Source organism: Rhinatrema bivittatum, chromosome 3, assembly GCF_901001135.1.
Source record: "Rhinatrema bivittatum chromosome 3, aRhiBiv1.1, whole genome shotgun sequence".
Taxonomy (NCBI): Eukaryota; Metazoa; Chordata; class Amphibia; order Gymnophiona; family Rhinatrematidae; genus Rhinatrema; species Rhinatrema bivittatum.
Genome location: NC_042617.1, coordinates 328,690,615 through 328,712,177, shown reverse-complemented (window position 1 = coordinate 328,712,177; position 21,563 = coordinate 328,690,615). Strand labels below are relative to the sequence as shown.

Here is a 21,563-nt window from a genome sequence, read left to right as displayed (position 1 = left end):
GACAGATAGCAGAAGAATGCTGCCTGGATGCCTTGGGGAGCCTCGTTACTGTAGGCTCTAAGCTTGGTCTGTCCCTGGAGCAGAACAGTGAGAGCCAGTGCTGGAGCATTAGTCCTGACAACAAAATCTACAGCCGACTCAAACCCAATCTAGTGTTAGACGTCAAAGGTAAGACTCTGGAAAAGGTGTTGAAAAGAGCTGCAAACACAGGCTAGCTGGGTTAATGTTATTAAGAACATAAAAAATTGCCATACTGGGTCAGACCAAGGGTCCATCAAGCCCAGCATCCTGTTTCCAACAGTGGCCAATCCAGGCTACAAGTACCTGGCAAGTACCAAAAAACTAAGTTCTACTGATGCTAGTAATAGCAGTGGCTATTTTCTAAGTCAGCTTGATTAATAGCAGGTAATGGACTTCTCCAAGAACTTATCCAAACCATTTTTAAACCCAGCTACACTAACTGCACTAACCGCATCCCCTGACAACAAATTCCAGAGTTTATTTGTGCTTTGAGAGAAAAAGAACTTCTCCGATTAGTTTTAAATCTGCTACATGCTAACTTCATGGAGTGCCCCCTACTGTTATCCGAAAGAGTAAATAACCAATTCACATTTACCCGTTCTAGACCTCTCATGATTTTAAACACCTCTATCATATCCCCCCTCAGCCGTCTCTTCTCCAAACTGAACAGTCCTAACCTCTTTAGTCTTTCCTCCTAGGGTAGCTGTTCCATCCCCTTTATCATTTTGATCGCCCTTCTCTGTACCTTCTGCACCGCAACTATATCTTTTTTGAGATGTGGCGACCAGAATTGTACACAGTATTCAAGGTGCGGTCTCACCATGGAGCGATACAGAGGCATTATGACATTTTCTGTTTTATTCACTATTCCCTTTCTAATAATTCCCAACATTCTGTTTGCTTTTTTGACTGCCACAGCACACTGAGCCAACGATTTCAAATTATAATCCACTATGACACCTATATTTCTTTTCTGGGTGGTAGCTCCTAATATGGAACCTAACATCAAGTAACTATAGAACGGGTTATTTTTCCCTATATGCATCACCTTGCACTTATCCACATTAAATTTCATCTGCCATTTTGGATGCCCAATTTTCCAGTCTCACAAGGTCCTCCTGCAACTTATCACAATCCGCTTGTGATTTAACTGCTCTGAATAATTTTTTATCATCTGCAAATTTGATTACCTCACTCGTCGTATTCCTTTCCAGATCATTTATAAATATATTGAAAAGCACGTGTCCCAATACGGATCCCTGAGGCACTCCACTGCCCACTCCCTTCCATTGAGGAAATTGTCCATTTAATCCTACTCTCTGTTTCCTGTCTTTTAGCCAGTTTGCAATCCACGAAAGGACATCTCCACCTATCCCATGACTTTTACTTTTCGTAGAAGCCTCTCATGAGGAACTTTGTCAGATGCTTCTGAAAATCGAAATACACTACATCTACCGGTTCACCTTTATCTACATGTTTATTAACCCCTTGAAATAGTGAATCTGATTTGTGAGGCAAGACTTGCCTTGGGTAAAACCATCTTGACTTTTTTCCATTAAACCATGTCTTTCTATATGTTCTGTGATTTTGATCTTTAGAACACTTTCCACTATTTTTCCTGGCACTGACGTCAGGCTAAATGGTCTGTAGTTTCCCGGATCGCCCTTGGAGCCCTTTTCAAATATTGGGTTACATTAGCCACCCTCTCGTCTTCAGGTACAACCCCTCGATCATCTAACGGTCCAACTGACACCCTTGCAGGCTTTCTGCTTTGGATATATTTTTAAAAGTTTTTACTGTGAGTTTTTGCCTCTACAGCCAACTTCTTTTCAAATTCTCTCCTAGCCTGTCATCAATGTCTTACATTTAACTTGCCAACGCTTATGCTTTATCCTATTTTTTTTTTTTTATTTAGTACTTTTTTATACCGACATTCATGATACAGATCATATCATATCGGTTTACAAGGAACCGGGGATAATAACATTAACCTTAACATAGAAGAAGAGGCAAAAAGTTACAATAAAACAAGGGTAATGGAACTAGGAAGAAGAAGCAGCCAGAAGCAGAAAGGTAACTCGGTAACTATAAGGATCTGTTGGATCCTTCTTCCAATTTTTGAATGAAGATCTTTTGGCTAAAATAGCCTCTTTCACCTCACCTTTTAACCATGCTGGTAATCATTTTGCCTTCCTTCAACCTTTCTTAATGTGTGGAATACGTCTGGACTGTGCTTCTAGGATGGTATTTTTTAACAATGTCCATGCCTCTTCCACACTTTTTACCTTTGTAGCTGCTCCTTTCAGTTTTTTTCTATTTTTCTCATTTTATCAACATTTCCCTTTTGAAAGTTTAACAGTAGAGCCGTGGATTTGGTTACTGTCCCCCTTCCAGTCATTAATTCACATTTGATCATATTATGATCACTATTGCCAAGCGGCCCCACCACTATTACCTCTATCTCACCAAATCCTGTGCTCCACTGGGAATTAGATTTAAAATTGCTCCTTCTCTCGTCTGTTCCTGAACCAGTTGTTCCATAAAACTGTCATTTATCATTTATTCCATCCAGGAACTTTATCTCTGTCTAGCATGTCCTGATGTTACATTTACCCAGTCAATATTGGGGTAATTGAAATCTGTCAATATCAAGGTGGAACCAAATTAAATTTTATGATAATAGCTATAGAAGGTGTCAGCAAGCCTGACGTTATGTGACTTTCACCAAGACACTAATTGGTCTTCTCGATCATTCACCTTCTTAAAGTTTTATTTTATTCAAAAATATTTTTTGTTAGAATTTTTCTTTTTCTTAAAAATAGTCCTCCATCAGTCTAAGGCAGACTCTTAATGAATTTCATTTTGACATATAGTAGCCCAACACGGCCAGTGTTTCACCCTTAAGCTTCGTCATGGGCATATGAAAGACATCTACTCTAGAGTCTTTATCCTGTAATAACGATAAATGAAGCATTTATAAAATATTGTCGCATAGAAGGTAAGGAAATCAGTACTTATCTTCAATTTGAGCAAGCTAAGCTACCCATTCGTTAGGACATCGCGTCTCAGCATTTGTAACCGGAGCAGAGAGGAGGGATTGAAACCGAGTCTGGCGTCTCTTTAAATGTTCAGCAGTCGCATGAAGTCAATAATTACGCCAGTTATTCATGACATGTCTTCTTACGTAATCCTATCAAGATAGACAGTGGTAACACACAAGTTTTTTTTAAAACTATCCGAGAAATTAATGTAAGTCTAATTCAGCATTAAGTCCCATAGGAGTGACTGTGTTCAAACGAAATATCCAACGCTGTTCAGACTGTAAAAGCAAGCGTTCACGATCGCCCCCACGCCAATGTAAAGGAACATAATCTATTGCACAAAAAAGTAAATCCGAAAAAGAATGTCCAAATTCAGTGCAATGTGTCACAAGGGGTTCATCTTCTCTTTTATTTTTAATGTTGGATCGATGTTCAGTCATTCTAGTTTTAAGTGTTCTTTTGGTTTTCCCGATATAAATGAGCTGACATGGACATTGTATCAGGTAAACAACCATAGAGGAATTACAAGTCGTGGTGTGTTTTAAAAAAAACTTTATACCCTGAATTTACAGTAAAGCTGTGCTGAATGCTCATTGATGAACCGCAAACTGAACAATTTTGACATGGTTGATGTGAGCCAGTAGGATGTTCTGATCGTGTGGAATCAATGGGAACTGTCAGACCTCACCAGAGCATGTCTTAAATTGGTCGCCCGGGAAAAAGTAATTCGAGGCGGTATTTTGAAAATCTCCTGTAATTTTAAGACGTGCCAATTTCTCAAAATTGAACGACGTATTTCCAAAGCATATGAGGAAAAAGGAAGAATGCAAGTGTACTTGTAACCTGAATTGGCCACTGTTGGAAACAGGATGCTGGGCTTGATGGACCCTTGGTCTGACCCAGTATGGCAACGTCTTATGTTCTTAACTCAGGGTGGGTTTGAGGGGGGGCTGTGTTACAAGGGTCTAGATCAGTGGTTCTCATCCCTGTCCTGGGGACCCCCCCAGCCAGTCGGGTTTTCAGGATATCCACAATGAATATGTATGAGAGAAAATTTGCATGTTATGGATATGTTATGTTATGTTATGTTATTAAATCCTCATTGCGCAGGGAGTCCCCCAAGGCTCCTCACTATCATCCACCCTATTTAATGTCTACCTACTACCCCTCTGCCAACTCCTCTCAAACCTTAAGTTACCGCACTTTTTGTACGCTGATGATGTACAAATTCTTATTCCCATTACAGACTCCATTCCAAAAACTTTAGAAATCTGGCAATCCACACTCACTTCAATTAACAACCTCTTAAACTCCATCCAGCTTGCCCTTAACTCCACAAAAACGGAACTCATGGTTATCTCACCTCCTACCCCCCTACATGCTACTCCCCTACTACATACTATTCCACCACACACACAATTTTCTCAACAAGTCCGAGATCTTGGAGTACTATTAGATGATCAAATGTCCCTCAAAAAATTTATTAATTCCACTCTTAGGAGTGTTTCTTTAAGATCCACACACTCAAAAAAATTAAACCACTACTTCACTTCTCTGACTTTCGTACTGTGTTACAATCTATGGTCTTTTCGAAAATTGACTATTGTAACGCGTTACTATTAGGTCTGCCTAAAAATTCCATAAACCCACTACAAATCCTACAAAATACGACAGCTCGCATTCTCACGAATACACCTACAAGGGAACACATTACTCCCATACTTAAGAAATTACACTGGCTCCCTGTCCACTACCGTATACAATACAAGATATTATCACTCATTCACAAAGCCCTCCACAACCCAGAAATGAATTGGCCCTCCAACACCTTTCAATTCAATAATTCTAATAGGCCTATTAGAAATCCCTATATTGCTACTCTACAAACCCCATTACCTAAACTATTTAAATATGCATCCACCAAAGCTCGTGCCATTTCCATAGCTGGCCCTACACTATGGAATACTATGCCCACTGACCTACGCCTTGAACTGTCCTCCAAGACATTCAAGCAAAAGCTCAAGACATGGCTTTTTACTAAAGCCTACACTTGATTTTTCCGTGTTCCCCTTAACTCTCCTGTTTCTAATATGTTTCTAACTTTCATGATCTCTCTTAACTCCTATTACTCCCTTTTCTTAGTCTGCCAATCTTTCATCTTATCTCTACACTTTTTCTCTCACCTTTAATTTAACTATGCCCTCCTCTTCTAGTCATTCTAGTACTATTGTTACTCCCTCATAACCATTGATTTTGCCCTTTGTACATATGTATATAACCCTTTCCTTCCTTACCCTTTCTCTTCCCTTCCTGTTCCATTTTGCTCCCCTTTTTTGCTCCTGTTCCATTTTGCTCCCCACCCCTCCCATACCCCTAGTTTTTTAGCCTTAATACTAGATTCATTTATGCAATCACATTTATTTTACTCTATATTACTATCTAATATTCCGTTAAATAAGTTGTTCTTTCTTTATATTGTATTTTACTGTTTTAATTTATTGTTGAATTCAGCTATTATTATTCTGTTATATGTACACGCAACTGCGTATTTTTGTTCTATGTACACCGACGTGATATCTTTGATGAGCGGCAGTATATAAAAACCAATAAATAAATAAATAAAATAAATGAGAGAAAATTTGCATGTTATGGAGGCAGTGCATGCAAATGTTCTTTCATGCATATTCATTGTGGATATCTTGAAAACCTGACTGGCTGGGGGGTCCCCAGGACAGGGTTGAGAACCACTGGTCTAGATACCCTTGCACCCTAGCAGACCAATGTAACATCATCCCCCCCCCCAACCCACCCTGAGTTGAAAGTAGACTAGACATTACTCATAATCGAGTAGACTAGACATCACTCGAAATTGAGCTTTCTCAGTCTCAGGCCCCACATTATGGAATTCACTTCCATAAAACATCCGTTTTATTCCCTCCATTAAAACATTTTAAAAATCACTCAAAACCCACTTATGTACCTTAGCATTTAGTAAGATACATCTTTGATCTTTTATCAATTTTACTCTTCCATGTCTCTTAAGTATGTTTTTATTCTTTTAATTTTTAACTGTTTATATTTTTTCTCTAAATATGTGACTGGTTTTTTTCTCTTTTTAATTTTATAATTAATTATATATGTTTTTATTGTGTAAACCGCTTAGACCTAATACCCATTGTATAGGCGGTATACAAATATTTTTAAATAAATAAAATAAATACCCCTCTTACAGTGGGAGATATATAGAGTGTCAGATTGTCTCCCTAACAGAGTCAGCCTCTCTCTCTGACTTTCTTTTTTTTTAGGCACTTAAATTTAGGGACTTGGCAGAGGAAACATTTTCTATTGACCAGATCTTTTTCTAAACTTGGCTAGTTCAGTTTAAGCTTTTAAATTGTTCAATTTAATTAAAAGTACATTTCCAGGCATGAACTCTGCCAATCATGGAAACATTTCCTTGTATCTGTAAAGAGAACATTACATATGGGTGACTATGGACTCGTCTCTTCAGAATGGTAAAGCTTTAAGCTGTACTGAGAATGCTTGCATGGGTGTTGCCTTAGAGCCTCCTAAGTCATATTTTGTCTGAGTACTTGCATGGACGTGTTCTCTGTCTCCTCAGAAATTTTTCTCAAATCCAATTTTTTCTTCTCTAACTTCCTTAAATTAATTAACTCACTGCCTCAGCAACCATCACAAAACTACTTTTCAATGCTACAAAAAAAAACATGAAGAAAATAAATACCAACTTCTTTCACCATTCTTACCCCTAGATGCATCAAGCCACGATGTTTTTTGGCAGGAGGGGTCCCACTATCGCGGCAAGGGGTGTCGCTGTGACAAATGCCTCCCCCCCCCCTCGCCCAAAAAAGCATTGAGTCTGTATGGCGCGTTTTTGTGTGTTGCAGCCAAACGCCGTGGCACAAAAGAACACAGTGAGCAGCTTTTTAATGCGATGATGACCCCAACCTCAGGAAACTGCCATCTCCTTAAAAGACCATTGGTCCGAAAATAAATGTCGCAGCTAAACAGGGAGGTTGAGCAGGGGTCAGTGCTGACCACTGTCTCAACCTGGGGCCACCAGTCGAGGCGGTCTTGACACTCCCGAAATGTTTAAAATTTAAAAGAACCATGCAGTGACTGCCCCAGCTCCCCCTTCTTCCCCTCACCAAAGCACAGGGGGCAGGGGAGGAGAAGACTGTGTGCGATGGGTAGTGAAGCAGAGGAAGAGGAGACACTGTGTGTGGAGGAGGAGGCGACTCTGTCTGCCGGGGTAGTGAAGCAGAGGGACCTGGGAGGAGGAGACAGGGTGTGCCGGGATAGTAAAGCAGAGGGCAAGGGTAGAGACTGTGTGATGGTTAGTGAAGCAGGGGCAAGGGAGGAGAAGCTTCACTGATCTAATGAAAAAAGAATAAACTCTCAAAAGCTCATTACACATGTATTAAGTTAGTCCAGTGAAAAGGTCTCATTTACAACTTGTTTGACCCTGAATTCCATGTAAAAGAAACTGTAAATGACACAGAAACTTTGTGGGATTATTGCTCTAATGAAAGTAAAGATAATGATAAAGGCTTTCTCCTCTCTCCATTTTCCAGAGCAGCGGGAAATGCAGAGCCCCAGAAGGATTACAAATATCTTTTCATTTCAGCAGTTGGATGGCTTGAGACCTTGCCTTAGCTTTCAAACCATCCAGCTGCTGAAACAAGAATCTGTTTGGAGCTCTCTCACCAGCTGACCTTGTTTCCCTGTACTTACCCATATCAGTCCAGATTCCTGAGTTTTGCCTCCCCTCTCCAGCAGATGGAGTCAGAGAAAGTTTTACTGACACTGCCACTTAAGAGGAGGTGCCACCTGCAGTCCCTCAGTATTTCTCTGACTCCAGCAGAGTCTAGAAAAAAAAAATCAGAAAGGGCACATAAGCTTTTGTCTGTGCCTCCCACAAGGTTGTTAGACCCTGGTGGAGTCATCCCTTCTGGTGTGTGAGGCTTGAGAGAAGGGGGTTGGGAACCCTGTGTTGCTCTGATCCCTGGCCGGACAGGGCTGAGACCTGGAGGTCCCGGATCACTCACCCTGTGTGATCTTCACAGCCTGTCGCCTCTTCAGGAGGCTGCTGCTGCTGCTACTCTTTTAAGGAAAGTGCCCCTTTCTCATGTCCCCCTGCTTCAGGCTCAGGTTCGAGAGTTGTTAGACAAACGGGTTCCCAGAGTCTGGGATTATTTATTAAGCTTACTGTCTCGCTGGGACCCAATGTCGGAGTGTTATCAGCTACCTCTCCCTCTACCGGAGCCTGTATGGTCCAGTCTCTCATGGTGGCTCTGCTGGGACAAGTTGAGTCGCGGCATGGACCTTGATGTTCCAATCTGGATGATCATTACTACCGATGCCAGTCTATTCGGCTGGGGAGTGGTATGTCAGCATCAGTCTGTACAAGGCCGTTGGTCCTTGGAGGAGGCTTCCTGGTTCATCAGTCGGCTAGAGACTAGGGCGGTACATCTGTCCCTGCTAGCGTTTCTCCCCATGGTGAGGGGCCAGTCAGTGAGGATCTTGTCAGACAATGCGACAGCGGTGGTCTATATCAACCAGGGAGGCACCAAGAGTCATTCCGTGGCTCAGGAGGCTTGCTTCTGGTGGAGTGAGTAAAGCAGCATCTGGAGCGTCTGGCAGCCTTGCACATAGCGGGCTCGGACAATGTGCAAGCGGATTTTCTAAGTTGCCAGCATCTGGACTCCAGACAGTGGGAGCTGTCCGAGGAGGCAATGTCCCTCATTTGTCGTCGGTGGGGGACCCCGTGTGTGAACTTAATGGCGACCTTCTGAAATGCCAAGGCTCCGCGTTTCTTCAGTCAGCGGAGAGAAAGAGGAGCAGAGGGAGTAGACGCCTTGGTCCTACCTTGGCTGACGGACGTCCTGCTGTATGTGTTTCCTCCCTGGCCTCTGGTGGGCAAAATTCTCCAGAGAGTAGAGGTTCATCCGAGCCGGTGATTCTGGTGGCACTGGAGTGGCCACTGCATCCACGGTCCTCTTCGGCTCACCCATTTGCTGAACCTATTGCATCAGGGACCAATTTGTTTTGATCAGGAAGATCAATTATGTCTAGCTGCTTGGCTTTTGAGAGGCAGCGTCTGAAGGAAAAAGGTTATTCAGACACGGTCATTGCTACTCCCTTGTAATCTAGAAAGCCTTCCACCTCTATCCTACACGAGGGTGTGGAGCGTTTTTGATTCCTGGTGTTTCGGCCGGATAGTGGACCCCAGAAGAGCATCTGTGTGCCATATTTTGGCCTTCCTTCAAGATGGTTTGGCAAAAAGGGCTGTCCTTTAATTTGCTTAAGGTTCAGGTGATGGCGCTAGGTTGCTTCCGAGGCAAGGTTCGTGGCGCATCGCTTTTGGCACATTCGGACGTTGTCTGTTTTCTTAGAGGCGTGAAACACCTGCGCCCTCCTGTTCAACAGCCATGCCCGTCTTGGAACCTTAATGTGGTCTTGCGGAGTCTCTGTGTTGCCCCCCTTTGAGCCTCTGCGGCAGGCGATTATAAAGGATCTCACTTTGAAAGTGGTTTTTTTGGTGGCTATCTGTTCAGTGTGCAGAATTTCCAAACTTCAAGCTCTTTATTTCAGGGAGCCCTTTTTGAGAATCTCGGACAAGGGTTTTTCTTGTTGACTGTACCTTCTTTCTTACCCAAGTTGGGGCCCTCCTTTCATGCCCAGGGGCTGGAAATTTTGGCGTGAGTGTGCTGCGAGCGGGACTGTCCCAGCCCCACCCTACTTAGGGAAGCTTTGGTATAACCCTGGAGTCTGGACTGATCTGGGTACATACAGGGAAAGGAAAATTGGTTCTTACCTGCTAGTTTTCGTTCTTGAGGTACTACAGATATAAGTCCAATCTGTAGTACTACAGGAACGAAAATTAGCAGGTAAGAACCAATTTTCCTTTCCCTGTATGTACCCAGATCAGTCCAAACTCCTGGGTTATACCAAAGCTTCCCTAAGTAGGGTGGGGCTGGGACAGTCCCGCTCGCAGCACACTCACGCCAAAATTTCCAGCCCCTGGGGATTGGACATCTAAGCGATAATGTCTGGCAACATTGTGCAATGACTTCCAGGTAGCTGCCCTACAGATCTCCTCAGGAGAGACTAACTGACAGTCTGCCCTTGATTAGCAAAGAGTATTGGGAGAGACTGCTCGATCTGTCTGTCTGTTTTTGCTGTATGGTCTCACACAGGTTTTTGGTGTGAGGGTGTTTTGTCTGTTTTATGGTTATCCTCTTCCCCCTGCTCATTTGGGGAGTAGGCATAGTTATTTAATTCTTTATATTTCTGGTTTGGGTACAGATTAATACTGAGGGACTGCAGGAGGCACCTCGTCTTAAGTGTCAGTGTCAGTAAAACTTTCTCTGACTCCATCTGCTGGAGAGGGGAGGCAAAACCAAGGAGTCTGGACTGATCTATGGTACTACAGGAACAAAAATTAGCAGGTAAGAACCAATTTTCCTATTTTGTTCAGATTTCTGCAGTTCAGAGCTACGGTTAAACACATACGTTCCTCTCAATCCAATAGCTTACTGGTATGAACCCAGTCCTGCTCAAGAGAACTTTAATTTTCTTATTTTAATATCTTCTGTTCTGTCTTTGTAGGGGGCATGCAGTATGATCAAAAACATGTGATCCTGAACACTGCCAGCGAGGACAAGCTGACACAGTGCTGGGAACTTTTAGTCTTGTAAAGCCAAGGCTGGTTTATGGATCAGAGAGAGACAGTGGCAGATTATGAGCAAACTTCCCTATGGATAACTCTGTTGCGGCAGAGTCGGAAGATGAATTCGCAGAAAATAGCAGGAATGCTCCTCTTTCAGCAAGTGCGTCTGCCAGCTTGAACTGCTTTGGCGTGTGCACCTCAAACAAGCAAAGCTAACGTCTTAAGTGAATGCGGAACTCAGGCCTCTAACTTCCTGCACATATTCCAGCTGGAGTGATGCACAGTTCCTGTAATCCCTGGCTTTGCCATTCATTGCCTTACTGGTTTTTAAGAGGTGCTTTCACCCATGACAGGTGTCTCTTGTTAATCTTGTTTAATCAACCCCAAATATAGCAAGTTCTGTTGTGTTTTTTAAATGTTTGTGAGGATTTCATTTGTCTTGTGCATTGTTTTTATGGTACTTACCCTGTTAAGGAAAGACTGAAAAACTATTTAAAATATTTGGCTGAAATACTGCAGTGCCTTAAAAAGCCAAAGCAAGCAGACTTCTATCCTATCTGCTCAGAGGTGCACTGGAGAGCAGGTGACAAAGACACATGATGGCCCCGCTGCTAGGGTCTTCTGTTACAGCCTCTGTAAATTATCTTGTAGAAAATATTTCTGTGAATCTGTACCATTTCTAATCAAAATAACAAGTTTTATTTTTAGATCTGTTTTACTAAGTTAGGGAAGAAAAAAAAATTCTTGTTGAGGGGAGATGGCAAAGTCTAAAGCAACAGTCACTAGAGGCTCTGATAATGTGTATTGGAAAACCTATTGCTTTTCAGTGAAAGGCAATGGCGACCATCCAGAAAATAGCTGCTGTGTAGTGAGTGTCCTGATTGGTGGCCTGAGCTGCAGAGGCTTTCTGATTGTTTGATTTTAATTGAGATGGCCAAAGTCAGAAGGAAAAAAGGTTTAGCAGCCAGTGCTGAGAGCACAGACATGCACAACAGTGAAAGCTATAAGCAAGCAGCAGTTCAGCTATGTGCTACATTTAGTGCTTCATCAGGCAGCGTGTGCAAAGTGTTAGGGAAGCACCCCTACATCAATCATCCTTAAATAGCTGAACACACAAGCCCTGAAAATTGCATACTTCTGTTGACAGTAGGAACTGACTGCTCCTTGTTGGTACCACCTTCAGGCCCTGCCTAACAGATAGCCTTAGCCTCAGCAGATGTGGCTGGCTTTTGGCAAGCACAGGTTTCTGTTTCTATGCACAGTGCCTCTGAGAAAAGAGAGGGTACTGGACAGACAAAGTATCTAGACTGTGTCAGAGGGAGGTGTATTCTTGGAGACACTTTTGCTGAGATTTTTTGAAGAAAGACAGGACATAAATCTGTTTTACTGATCATATCCATCCACTGCCTAGCTGTGTTTACATGTTAAAATAATCCCATGTTTCACTGCCATAGTCCTCAGTCGTCATCTTCTGGATCATCACAGTCTGCCATGGGGAAAAGAAGGTCAGGCTTGATATGCCTTTGGCCACTTTTCAGCCCTATCTGCTGTGTTACTAAGGTTTGCCCCAGTGATTGTGGAGAGAATCTGCTGAGCTGCTGAAAACTATTTTGTTTACAGGTGGCAGTGGTGAGAAGGATTATAAACCCCAAGGATCTTTATGATTGGAGTGCCTTATTAAGATCAGCAAGCACATAGACCAAAGGGCAGTTGGCTGTCAAGGCAGTGACTCATGGTATTGGCTGGTCAGGTTAGGGTTCCAGAGGGCTCTTCTCTATCGCAACACCCCTGTTCCCATGTAATCTGTACACTAGCGGTAATTCTGATCACGGTTTTCAATAGTAATGGCAGATAACACCAGTTGGGCCAGTTGTCTTTCTCTCTGATTCTCTATCACTTGCATAGATGAGCATATGAATTCCCAGACTTAAACCAACAGCAGCTACACCCCTTTTTGCATCCTCTATATTCATTTATGGTTACTTGGGCAATAATGGCTTGGAAACAGCCAGAAGGCATAAGGAGGCATACTCTGACTGTTTCCTTTTGTGCAATTTATTTACAGTGAGAAAGGAAGTGGAAAGCAAAATGAATAATTGATGCAGCTCACCTTAAAGTTCAGTTAGCACAGAGACATCACACATAACAGGTTTTCTCATAGAGTGGTTTCCTGCCTGCTCTTTTGGGGCCTCTCATTCTCATAGGACCTGGTCTCTTATCCCAGTCTGCAGTGATACTCCCTAGCCTAGAATTCCATGCTGGGTTGGGGCTTAAGGAGGACCGGTACTGATAACTGTGGCAGGTCCTTTAAAGTGTTCTGAGGGAGTTTCTTATATACTCCGTCACACCATCCCAACCATGTTTAAATTCTGTTCCCTGTACGAACCAGGATCAATCCAGACCATGGGTTGTTTCCCCCTTCCAGCAGATGGAGTCAGAGCAAAAGCTGAGAAGGCGGACCCTTATTAGTAAGAGCGCCCTCTGTGTCCCCTCAGTATTCCTCTGACTCCAGCAGATGCGGGTCTCACCTACAGTTCCCCTCTTAACTTTCAAGAAATAGTTTAGTTTTTAGTTCTATCTTCTATTTTCGTGGATGGATCTGGCGCTTTAAAAAAAAAAAAAAGTAATAATAAAGGGAAGTTGGGAGACTTTACCTCTGGCAATTGGGTCTGAGCTTGCAGGCAGGACTCTTGTCAGGGGCTGGGCTCCCTCTCTATCTCTTGCTGTCTCATTTCCCTGGCTTGGGGTAAGTGTAGTTTTTACTTTTCAGCGTTTGGTTTTCTGCTGCCTGGGGTGTAAGCTGGTGATCCAGCCTCTCCCCCATTTTGCCGACCTGCTGCCTGTCTGCAGCAGCCCTCGTTGGTCAGAGAAGCGCCATTCCTCTGACAGAAAAAAAATATATACATATACTAAAGCCAAAGGACACCGATTGAACATCAAGGGAGAGTTTTGGTGGTGTACCTGCTCTCCGGGGTCAAGCTTGTGTGGAAAACGCAGCGTGGTGTCTCAGCTGCAGGCAGCATTCGGAGGTGTTCTCAGCCGTGCCTCCATGCCTCGCGATGCCCCGCATGCGGGGAGCTGGCCTTCCGCGTGTCTCGGGAGGGTCTGTGTGCCGGGTGCCTCCCCGGGGAGGAGGGCTCCTCCAGGCCGGACGGAAATCGGGCCGGGGTGTTGCAGGGCCGGCCCCGTTCCCGTCTGACGTGGTAACGGAGGCCATCTTGGATTCCTCCTATGCTGCCTCAGTGCATTCTAATGCAGATTTGGACCTTGCACCAGGTCCCTCGCCCCCGATTCTTTACTCCGGTGGACTTACCTGACGGGGATTTTCCTTGGGGGGGGGGGGGTTTCTCCTGTTCTGCTTCCCCCGGGCCCTTTTCGACGGACTTCATTTTATTAATGCACAGTGCCTATCTGGCTCAGCTGAGCCAGCACCAGCAGCTGCTTGATCCGGTTGAAGTGTCCGCTTTGGGTGTCCAGGCGGCGGTCTGCAGCTCCTTGATGCAGCAAGCAGGGTTAAGGTGGGTCCAGCAACTTCTTAGTTCCCGAGACCTTTCCTTGGAGGAGGCGCAGCAAGCGGCGCGCCTGGAGGCGGTTATTTCATATGGGGCGGATGCTTTACATGATCTTCTCCGGGTGTTAGCGTGGTCCGTGGTCTCGGCAAGGCGTCTCCTTTGGCTCCGTAACTGGTCCGCGGACTCTTCATCTAAGGCTCAGCTGGGTTTGCTGCCTTTCAAAGGGAAATTACTGTTTGGGGACGAACTGGACCAGCTGATTAAGTCGCTGGGCGACAATAAGGTGCATAAGTTGCCAGAGGACCGGCCTCGCAGCTCCAGGGTCTTCAGTTCCTCGCGCACCCGTTTCCGGTCTTATATTGTCTCCTTTATGGCCCTCTGAAGTTTCATATATCTGAGCCTACTCCTTTAATTCTTCTACCTGATACCCCTCCCACCTGACCTTACCACTGCGCTCTTTGCCCCAAGCACTGCTTAAATTCTGTTGTGGATTTTTTAGCTGCTGTCTCTGTCGGTAGGCTATTTCCAGGCTTGGATTTCCAACTAAGGCAGAATAGGCAGCTGCCTAGAGGAGGTGGGCATCTCTACCTCGGCAACACTTTCTCACAAACACTGCTCAGCCTGACTGGCAGCATCCCATTAAACCTATCCACAGGGGCTTGTGGACCAGCAGCATTTGGAGCACTGTAAAACAGAATGGCTGCTTGCCCATCCCTGTGTCCTTCAGGGGCATAGGTGTCGTGGAATGCAGTCATTTCTCCAGAGACAAGCAGGATGGCAGTCCTCACATATGGATGACGTAATTCGATCGAGCCTGGCATGGAAAACTTATGTCAAAGTTTCTAGAGCTTTGACTGAGCCTCTCTGAGCATGCTCATGCATGCAATATACCTCGTGTCCATGCGGGGTCTCCTCAGTTTCTTCTTTTCCGCAAGCCTCGTGCGTTGTGGCAATTTGAGTCTCTCTTTCACTGAACTTCTCTGAAGTTTGCTTTTCGCTGTTTTTCTCAGTTTTTTCAAATGAGATCTCATGTTCAATGCGGGCTCCCCCAGGTTCTTCCTAGAGTATGTCATCAAGGAGGGAGGTACGGGATTGTACCTTCTGTGTCAGGAAACAGTCCGTATATGATCATAGGCCCTCTCCCAGGGGATGATGTTCACAGTCATGTGTCTAGCCAGAATAGAGAATGCAAATGCAGACAAGCTGAGTCATTACTTCAGACCCCATGAATGGTCTTTGGATCAAGGGGATGCAAATTGGTTCTTCCGCGTGTGGGGAAGCCCAGAGGTGGATCTATTCTCTGCGCCTTGGAACAGGAAGGTTCCTCAGTTCTGCTCCCTGTACAGGGCACATGGCTGCTGCTCGATCTTTCAGAAGGTGTGTTTCGGGTCCTTGTAGTTTCAAGAAAGTCTTCCACTAGAAAGTCCTAAGGAATGAAGTGGAGATTTTTCACATGGTATGAGCAAAAGACCCTCTATTCTTTCTCCTGCTCACCACAAAAATTGCTTGAATACCTTCTACACCTTTCAGAAGCTGGTCTGAAGACCAACTCCATTAGGATTTATCTGAGTGCAATTGGCACATATCGCCATGGTGTAGAGGGTAAGCCCATCGTTGTACATTTTATGCGAGGTCTGCTTCAATTGAAGCCTCCTGCTTTGTCTTGGGACCTCAATTTGGTGTTGGCTCAGCTAATGAAAGCTCCTTTTCAGCCACTCTGCTTCTATGACTGAAGTACCTGACCTGGAAGATCATATTTTGGGGGGCAGTCAATTCAGCATGCAGAGTCAGTGAGCTCCAGACCTTAGTGACTTATCGTGGTCTTGCGTACGCTCCCCAGGTTCCTGCTTAAGGTGGTGTTGAACTTCCATCTTAGTCTTCATTATCCTGCCAACATTCTTTCCCAGGCCCCATTTGCACCAAGGCAAACAAGACTTGCACAGTTTGGACTACAAGAGAGCCTTGGCCTTCTGTCTGGAGCGGACAGAAGCCCATAGACTGTCCACCCAACTTTTTATTTTCTTTTGACCAGAACAAGTTGGGAATCGCTATTGCCAAGCAGATGCTTTCCAACTGGCTAGCAGACTGCATCTTCTCCTGTTATGCTCAGGTGAGATTATATCTTGGGGACCATGTCAAGGCTCACTCTGTTCGAACCATGGCAGTGTCAGTGGCCCACTTGTGAGCACTCCGCATGGAGGAGATCTGCAGAGCTGCGATGTAAAGTTCCATCCACTCATTCATATCTCATTGCTGTCTGGATAGGGATGGCCAATGTGACAGCAGGTTTGGCCAGTCTGTCCTTTGGAACCTGTTTGAGGTGTAGAACCCAACTCTGTTCCCTCCTAGGACCAATTCTTTCTGTTTAGGCTGCCCCCTTTTACCAACAAAACGTGTTGTTGTGCTTGTTGGCACCTTTTGTTTTTTTGTTTGAGGGGTCACTAGCTAGGGTTTCACCTATGTGTGAGGACTGCCATCCTGATTGTCCTCAGAAAAAGCAGAATTGGTTACCTGGAAAAGGTATTCTCCAAGGACACCAGAATGTCAGTCCTCACAAAACCTATCTGTCTTCCCGCAGTGTTGGATTTCTACTAGTATTATTTTATTGTTTTAATTGAATTCTATGTTATAAGACTGAGGGGACCCCATGTGTACACATGATATATTACATATGTGAGCATGCTCAGAGAGACTCAATCAAAGTTCTAGAAACTGTGACATACGTTTTCTGTGCCGGGTTCCATCGGATGATGGTCACCCATGTCTGAGGATTGTCATCCTGCTGTCCTTGGAGAACATCTGTTAGAGGTATGCAACTCTGCTTTTTGTTGAAGAATGCTTGTAAGAAAGGAATAGAGGAGGCAGTGCCTAATTCAGAATGGTGGAACATGTTCAGAAGAAGACACCTCCCATTGCCCTTCAACTTCACATCACAACACCCCCACTCTTCCTTGGATTTCATTTTCTATGGAAATGATCATCTTCTCATACTTTATTAGACTTGGAAAGGGAGGTGTGCTGGGTGTGAACTAATTTAGGGATCTTGTATGCTCATCAGCCCAAAATAACGGTGTGTGAATAAGTGAGGAAGACTATGAAAAGCATCCTGGATGAGAGATACATTAGAAATGGTCACAGCTGGCAACTGGGATACATCCTTGCAGTGTGGCCAGGAATAATTTAATAGCCAGGTTGGACCAGATGGTCTTTTTCTGCTATCATCTACTATATTTCTATATAGTTGAGGCCTATCAAATATTTGAATGTTTAACCACAGTATTTCTCCAGTTACAGAGTTAATAGCAACCTAATGTTCCCTCTTCCCATAAGTAGAAGCTAGTGCTAACCATTTGATCTGTCTGAATCTGGGCCTGATTAAGCTCCAGTCAAGCACCATTCAGACTGGGCCCGGAATCTGTCACCTGCTGTACAGAAAAGTCCTTTTCTTTTCATTTGACTGTTTTATTTCTCTGCATTCCCTTCCAATAAATGGCAACAACCAAAGTCAGAGCAACTATCCCTGTCCAAATGCTGTAAAAAGTCCCATCAGCTAAGAAGGTTATCGGACAATTCCAGGTTGTTGGGGTCAGGCAGAACCAATCCTGGTTTTATTCCCATGCATGCACAGACTTCTAGTGCATCTTTTTTGAAAGGGAATTGAAACTACCAGTTCCTACCAAGCTTGGTTGTGTTGTTCCCTTTTGATGGCAGAGGGAGCTTTCCCCAGGATACATACTCTCCACTGCCTGCACTTATCCCTAGAGAGAAGTGCTCTGGACAAGGAGTTTAATTCTCCCCTCACATGTATAAATGCTGAGGTGCTCTTTGCTTCCCCCCCACCAAAAGTGGTATGTATAAAAACCAGCTGCTGTGTCTCTTCTTTATAAAGCATACTTTTTCAATGCATTCCGGGGTTAGTGGCAATTTTTTTGTATGCTGCAGCACATTGTATCTACGACTCAAATGTAAAAATGTAAAACTCGTTTCAGGAATAAAACTTTGTTCAGGTTTATGCAGTGCCAATCTCAATGAATGTAGAGATCTGAGTGTTAAATTGTCTTTGTGTATTGCACTGCGATGTTTCGTAGCACCTTGTATCAGCAGTTGCAGGAAAACTGACGGTCTGCATCACAAGGATATAAAACTGAAAGCAACCCCTGGCACCTTTAGCTGGTCACAGACAAAAAAAAATTACTTGACCAAACTAAATGATCCCCTGCAGTCAATGGTATGCAACAAGGTAAGAAATCCTGAGGTCTATATTCAAAAGCATTTAGCCAGATAACTCAGACGTTATCCGGTTAAATTAAGATTTTGGGACTTACTAGCTGGCTAGAAGTTAGCCGGATAATTTAGGGGCATTGTGGTGGTGTAACTGGGAGTTGAGTTAGCTGGATAAGTTAACTGGCTAACTCTGATATTCAGACTCAGCCGGATAACTTTGCTATTCAGCCAGTGACTGAATATGGACCTCCCTGTGTTTTATTTTAGAAGTAGTATCCTACAACTAAGACAGACTGCCACATTTGTTGGTGGTTTGATTATTAGGAATGTAGATAGCTGCTGGGTGGCTGGTGGATGTGAAAATTGCCTGTAACTTGCCTGTCTGGTGCGAAGGTGGCGGACCTCATGCATCACCTAGATAGGATTTTAGACAGTGCTGGGGAAAAGTTGGCTTTGTGGTACATGTGCAGACAACGACATAGGAGTGTGTGGGAGGGAGGTTCTGGAAATCAAATTTAGGGTTTTAGGTATAAAGCTGAAATCAGAAGTTCCCTGTACGTACCCGGATTGGTCCAGACTGCTGGGTTTTACCTCCCTTCCAGCAGATGGAGACAGAGTAAAACTTTGAGAGCACCCCCTCTTAACCTGATGTGCCACCTGCATCTGCTCAGCATTTCTCTGTCTCCAGCAGATGGAGGTGATGCAAACCTGCGGTCTGATCCCATCTTAGAGAATTAAAAAAAAAAATAAAAATTAGAAAGTATACTCAACCTTTGAAGACAATCAAGCAGGACAAGAAGAAGTGGTTCCTCCCAGTGGGGTAGGCAAGTCCTGATGGGACCATCCCCCCTGGTAGCAGGCATAGTAGGAGCAGGGTTGGTGACCCAGCGTGCTCCCCTTTTATATGGGGCACCGGGGGTGATAACCAATGGTCCAGTCCCTCCCCCTATCTGGATTCGGAGAAGCACCGCACGGCGGTAAGGGTGTGCAATCGCGGTCTCTGCTCCTGGGTCTAACTTTCTTCTTAGTCGACACACACTCCTTTTCCTGCCAGCCATGCCGTGGGATGTTACATGCTCGGCTTGTGGGGACCCATTTTCTAGGTTTTCCCGAGTTGGTCTCTGCACATTGCCTCCCCGGAGGGGTGGGTGCTTCAGGAGCAGCAGTAGCAGCAGCGGGGAAGTCCCATGGTGCGGGCAAAAGGCCTGCTGCTCCTGAGGCTGAACCATTCCAGCTCAGTGCGGGAACGGTGGCCATGTTGAAAGTGTTCTCTGCTACTAAGGAAAAGTCGGCAGGGGGCGGAGATCTGCCACCTGACCTGTCTCCGGCTGGCTTGAGCCCTGAGGAGCCTCAGGACACATAAGAAATTGTCATGCTGGGTCAGAGCAAGGGTCCATCAAGCCCAGCATCCTGTTTCCAACAGAGGCCAAAACAGGCCACAAGAACCTGGCAATTACCCAAACACTAAGAAGAACCCATGCTACTGATGCAATTAATAGCAGTGGCTATTCCCTAAGTATAATTGATTAATAGCCATTAATGGACTTCTCCTCCAAGAACTTATCCAAACCTTTTTTGAACCCAGCTACACTAACTGCACTAACCACCTCCTCTGGCAACAAATTCCAGAGCTTTATTGTGCATTGAGTGAAAAAGAATTTTCTCAGATTAGTCTTAAATGTGTTACTTGCTAACTTCATGGAATGCCCCCTAGTCTTTCTAATATTCGAAAGTGTAAATAACCGAGTCACATCTACTCGTTCAAGATCTCTTATGATCTTAAAGACCTCTATCATATCCCCCCTCAGCCGTCTCTTCTCCAAGCTGAACAGCCCTAACCTCTTCAGCCTTTCCTCATAGGGGAGCTGTTCCATCCCCTTTATCATTTTGGTTGCCCTTCTCTGTACCTTCTCCATCGCAACTATATCTTTTTTGAGATGCGGCGACCAGAATTGTACACAGTATTCAAGGTGCAGTCTCACCATGGAGCGATAGAGGCATTATGACATTTTCTGTTTTGTTAACTATTCCCTTCCTAATAATTCCTAACATTCTATTTGCTTTTTTGACTGCTGCAGCACACTGAGCCGACGATTTTAAAGTATTATCTACTATGATGCCTAGATCTTTTTCCTGGGTGGTAGCTCCTAATATGGAACCTAACATCGTGTAACTACAGCAAGGGTTATTTTTCCCTATATGCAACACCTTGCACTTGTCCACATTAAATTTCATCTGCCATTTGGATGCCCTTTCAAGAGCTATCAGATGAGGACCCTGATCCCCTGGAGGGGGATTTGAAGGGCCCGACCGAGTTTTCAGCTGACTTAGGCTTTGTGCATTAAAAACAATTTGGCCAGCCAATCTCACCTAGGCAGAGAACAGTTGAAGGTCTGCACAGAAAGGTCCCCAAGTGGCCGGAGCCACAGGGGACCATCAGGATTCGGAAGGTTAGAGGTCCTTCTCCTCAGGGCGACCTCAGTGTCACTATCTCGGGGGGACTTAGGCCTCGCAGGGCCATTGGGGCACAACCCAGCCTTGGCCCCCCTCCTCTTGGCAGGGCTGACCTGGACGAGGAACCGGAAAAGGCTTGCCCTTTGGATGGAGATGATCCTAAGGTCATGCGCTTATTTCAGAGGGAGGAACTAGACCCTCTGAGCCTGCAGGTTCTGGCGGAGCTCGGCATCGCGCTCCCCGTGGACGATCCAAGCCTGGACACAGTGGACCCTGTCATGGCAGGCTTACAAGATCCAGCCAAGACTCCTTTTCACTGTATGGTTCAACCGCTAATGCTCTGGGAGTGGGCTTACGAGTAGGCAGGGCTATGGACAAGCTCTATCCCTTGCCGGAGGAGACAGTGGAGCGCCCAAGGTGGACGCTTCAATGTCAGCGGTCACAAAAAGAACCACCATTCCAGATCGAAAGCTCGTGGTACATCTCAAGAGGATTTTTTTAGTATCAGCTCTCGGCATTCACACTTTAGCCTGTAGCAGCTTTATGCTTTGTGCGAGCCTTCAATGGGTGCAGCAGTTGCTGAGTGCCAAGGATCTCCCTCCTCAGGAGTCGGCGCAG

The 21,563-nt window shown here is 44.8% G+C and overlaps 1 protein-coding gene across 4 annotated transcripts in view; it reads left to right on the top strand.

Annotated features, from left to right (window-relative positions):
• Window positions 1-18,279, top strand: part of CRYBG1 (crystallin beta-gamma domain containing 1) — a 479,364-nt gene extending 461,085 nt beyond the window's left edge. For all 4 annotated transcript variants that reach the window (XM_029595327.1, XM_029595329.1, XM_029595328.1 and 1 more), the window contains 2 exons: window positions 6-168; window positions 10,695-18,279. In XM_029595327.1, coding sequence (XP_029451187.1) covers window positions 6-168; window positions 10,695-10,783 — 252 coding nt within the window. In that variant the 3' untranslated portion in view covers window positions 10,784-18,279. The remainder of the gene's footprint in view (window positions 1-5; window positions 169-10,694) is intronic.
• The last annotated feature ends 3,284 nt before the right edge of the window (window positions 18,280-21,563 follow it).